This window comes from Lactuca virosa, chromosome 9 (assembly GCF_052849685.1).
Source record: "Lactuca virosa cultivar CGN04683 chromosome 9, Lactuca_virosa_CGN04683_v6, whole genome shotgun sequence".
Taxonomy (NCBI): Eukaryota; Viridiplantae; Streptophyta; class Magnoliopsida; order Asterales; family Asteraceae; genus Lactuca; species Lactuca virosa.
The window spans coordinates 116,936,879-116,940,427 of NC_136434.1; the positions used below are offsets into that span (position 1 = coordinate 116,936,879).

Below are 3,549 nucleotides of genomic sequence, written 5' to 3' on the forward strand. Positions count from 1 at the left end.
TTTAGATGATGATGACATCAACTAAGATTTCTTCTAACTAATCCCTCGTTTTATATAAAATACAAGGCATGAATTTGATCTTGATGTCTAACCCTTTTACTTTTATTGGCTTTAAGGATAGTCCACAATTGCACATTGTGTGGTGAATTAAATTGTATATGTATACGTTTATCTATCAGTAATAATCTAACATTCTAACTTGCTGCATTAACATAAAAAATTGGGCCTTAATTTATTTGTAATGGGCCTACAAGCAAAACGAAACCAATGGCCCAAAAGCGATAACATGTGGATGTCATATCCTCCCTTATCCAAACAATCAATCGAATGCTATATACCTTATTTCCAAACTTTGATAAATCTCTGAAACAAACAAGATGTTGTCAATGTCTATTCATCAAGGAATCAATATCATCGGTATAACATCACCAACTTCATCTCCCCAAAATACCATTGCTCTTGGATTCTTGAAAACCCCAGCCCCACCCTCCTCGTCTTTCTGCAACAACAACTCCAAACTCCTTCATAGATTCCATAACCTCTCCATTTCAGCAGCTGTCCAAGAAGCCATTGTTGAAGAAACTCCATTACCCACTCCTCCTGATCAAGAAGACGAGGTCTCTCTCTCTCTCTCTCTCTCTCTCTCTCTCTCTCTCTATATATATATATATATATATATATATATATATATATATATATATATATATATATATATATATATATATATATATATATATATATATCATAGTGTTTTAAATTATATTATTATTATTATGTCTTATAAGCTTGTAGAAGTATTAAAGCTTTAAGTAATTATAGTATTAAAGCTACAGCCTACAAGTAAAGTATAACATTGGGGTACCTAGTGAAAATATTGATCCTGTTCAACAAAAAAAAGAATAGCCATAAAAAAAGGGGTAAACTAGTGTAAAAGTTGCTAATAAGTATGTTAAACGAAAAGGAGTAGTATTTATTCTTTTAATTTGGAATTCTATAACATATTACTATAATTAGAAATTGATAGATAAATACAATACATATATTTATTGAGTATTAGGCTCTCTGATTTTTATTTTATTAAAACGGTTAGTTTTCTTTTGTAAAATTATATAGGTGAAGAAAGTGGTGCAAAAGCCAAGGTTAGTGTTGAAGTTCATATGGATGGAGAAGAACATAGGGCTTGGGCTTGATCAAGTGATACCAGGACATGGGAGTGTCCCTTTGAGTCCTTACTTCTTTTGGCCAAGGAAAGATGCTTGGGAAGAACTCAAGACAACTTTGGAAAGCAAGCCATGGATCTCTCAAAAGAAGATGATCATCCTCCTCAATCAAGCTACTGATATCATCAATCTTTGGCAACAAAGTGGTGGCAATTTGACTTCCTAAACATTTTCTAATTCCCAACCCATTATTAAGTTGTAATTGTTTGTTTCTTTTGTTAAGAGAATTTTTCATTGCAAAAGTGAGTTAAAACCTTAAGTGCCTATTACCATATGGAGGTTTTGACCAAGAAATTATATATTTTTAAAGATTGCCGAAAGTCAACCTCCAAAATCATCGGAGCTAGCTCGTGAACACTTTTTTTTTCAGGGGTCAATGACTTATAAGCCCAATGAAGTTTCCAAACCGTTCAAAAAAACCTCAGTTATGTTTTGTCTGTTCAAGTAAACCCAACGAACTTAACTTTTTGTCTCAAAAATGCCAACTAACTTACACTTTTGTTCAATTCTCATTTGGGTTAACGGACGAATAAAAGTCAACGAATGACATGACTTATGACGTGAAATTAAATATCGGAAAAATGACTTGTAAAACCAACAAAGTTTTGAAACCGTTCAAAAAACTCCAATCATGTTTTAGTCTGTTAAAAAAAAAAACCAACAGACTTAAACTTTTGTCTAAAAAAAACCAACAGACTTACACTTTTGTTGTCACACCCCGAAACCGATGGCGGAAACGTTCCGGGGCGGAGGACGTCATGTGTAACATCACAACCAGTGAATAACAGCAATCATAGCAACACAACCATTACAGTGAATACTTAAATAAAAATGTTTACATCAGTTGAAACTTTGTTTGAATTACATCCACTAGCTTTGTATAGTATAAACATAAAACTCTATTTTGCTCCAGTTCCTCGAAAATCCAGCAAGTACCTGTCTACTGATTTCCTGAGAATACAAGCAGTTTGAAAGAGTATCAGCATAACGCTGGTGAGTTCATAAGCGGTGGTTTGTAGTGAAAATCGTTGATGAGTTCGGAAAATATTTGTATAGTTTTAAAAAAATCCGATATTTTCCTTAGTGAAAATGTAGTGTTATCAGTTTTGTAATAAACCATGAATATCTGTATGTTTCCAAGAAAATCCGATATTTTCTTTAATGAAAAGGTAGCGTTATCGATTTCGTATAAAACCATGAATGTTCGTTACGGAAAACTGTAGTGATGTGCGAAAATACTACCTCATGTGACCAGATAAAACTAATCATGAAGTATAAGTATTTTGTATGTGAAACCATTGCATAATCGGTTCTGTTTGAAAAACCCTGGCTTTAACCGGTATACATAGTGTGTATCAGTTCTATTTTAGTAAAAATAAAACTGTTGAAGAGTGCCAGGTTGTAAACTAAAGGTGATTTATACATAATGTGAGTCGTATAACCATGCTTGATATGACTAGAGACCTTTCCAACGTTCTTCAGGAGTCGAGTTAAATGACATTTGTACATCTCAGGCGTGCCCGCCTAACTGTAGCTAGCAGTCCAGATGTGGGATTGTCAGTCCCGAATAGATCTATTCACAAATCTCACGCTCTCCCTCCAGGAGACTCTGGTTATACTATGGTAGGATTTATCCCTGTACACCTAAGGGTACAGTAGTGAAGTAGCGCCTCACAGTATCGCACAATCTAGTTTACATGTAGTGGAGTAGCGTTCTATCGTAGTGAAAATCCGTATGTATACCGTATATAGTGATAATTACAGTTATGAAAACCATGATAAAGTAGTGATGTAACTGTAAACTATTTCTGTCTTAGTGCATATGTTTAATAGTGAAAGTTTCTGTACTCGTTATGTTTAGAAAATCCCAAACTATACTGATTATAGCTTGCATGTATAGTGAATAGCGTGTCCGGAAAACTATGCAAATTTTAGTGAAAACGTCCCTTATGCTCAACACAGTACAAAAGGGTTAAAGTATGAGATTTGCATAAGTTTTGAAAACATTTATGTTTAGCTTGTATTCCCCCCTGAAAACATTAAAAATACGGAAAATGTAGGGGTATGAACTCACAGTTCTTGCGTGAAATCGCTGACTGAAATGAAGATCCTCGAGTTGTTGTACGTGACACTTGACGGAATCCTATTATCAAATAAATACATATATGTATCTAAATTAGCGATTTCGTTAGATAACGTGTTAGAGGAACACTTGTATTCGGTTGAGGAATGTTACCGGAACTTGATCAAATCGATGAAAGTGAGTTTTCAGCCAAAAGCACCACTTAAAAGGTGTTTACGGTCGTAAACTAGGGTTTACGGTCAACAG

General features: G+C 34.2%; 1 protein-coding gene across 1 annotated transcript; it reads left to right on the forward strand.

Annotated features, from left to right (window-relative positions):
* The first annotated feature begins 328 nt into the window (after positions 1 to 328).
* Positions 329 to 1,479, forward strand: LOC145135643 (small ribosomal subunit protein cS23-like). Its single transcript, XM_079069895.1, has 2 exons — positions 329 to 617; positions 1,114 to 1,479. Exons 1-2 carry the CDS (start codon positions 378 to 380, stop codon positions 1,384 to 1,386), a joined length of 513 nt encoding a protein of 170 aa, XP_078926021.1. The 5' UTR covers positions 329 to 377; the 3' UTR covers positions 1,387 to 1,479.
* Positions 1,480 to 3,549: the final 2,070 nt, after the last annotated feature.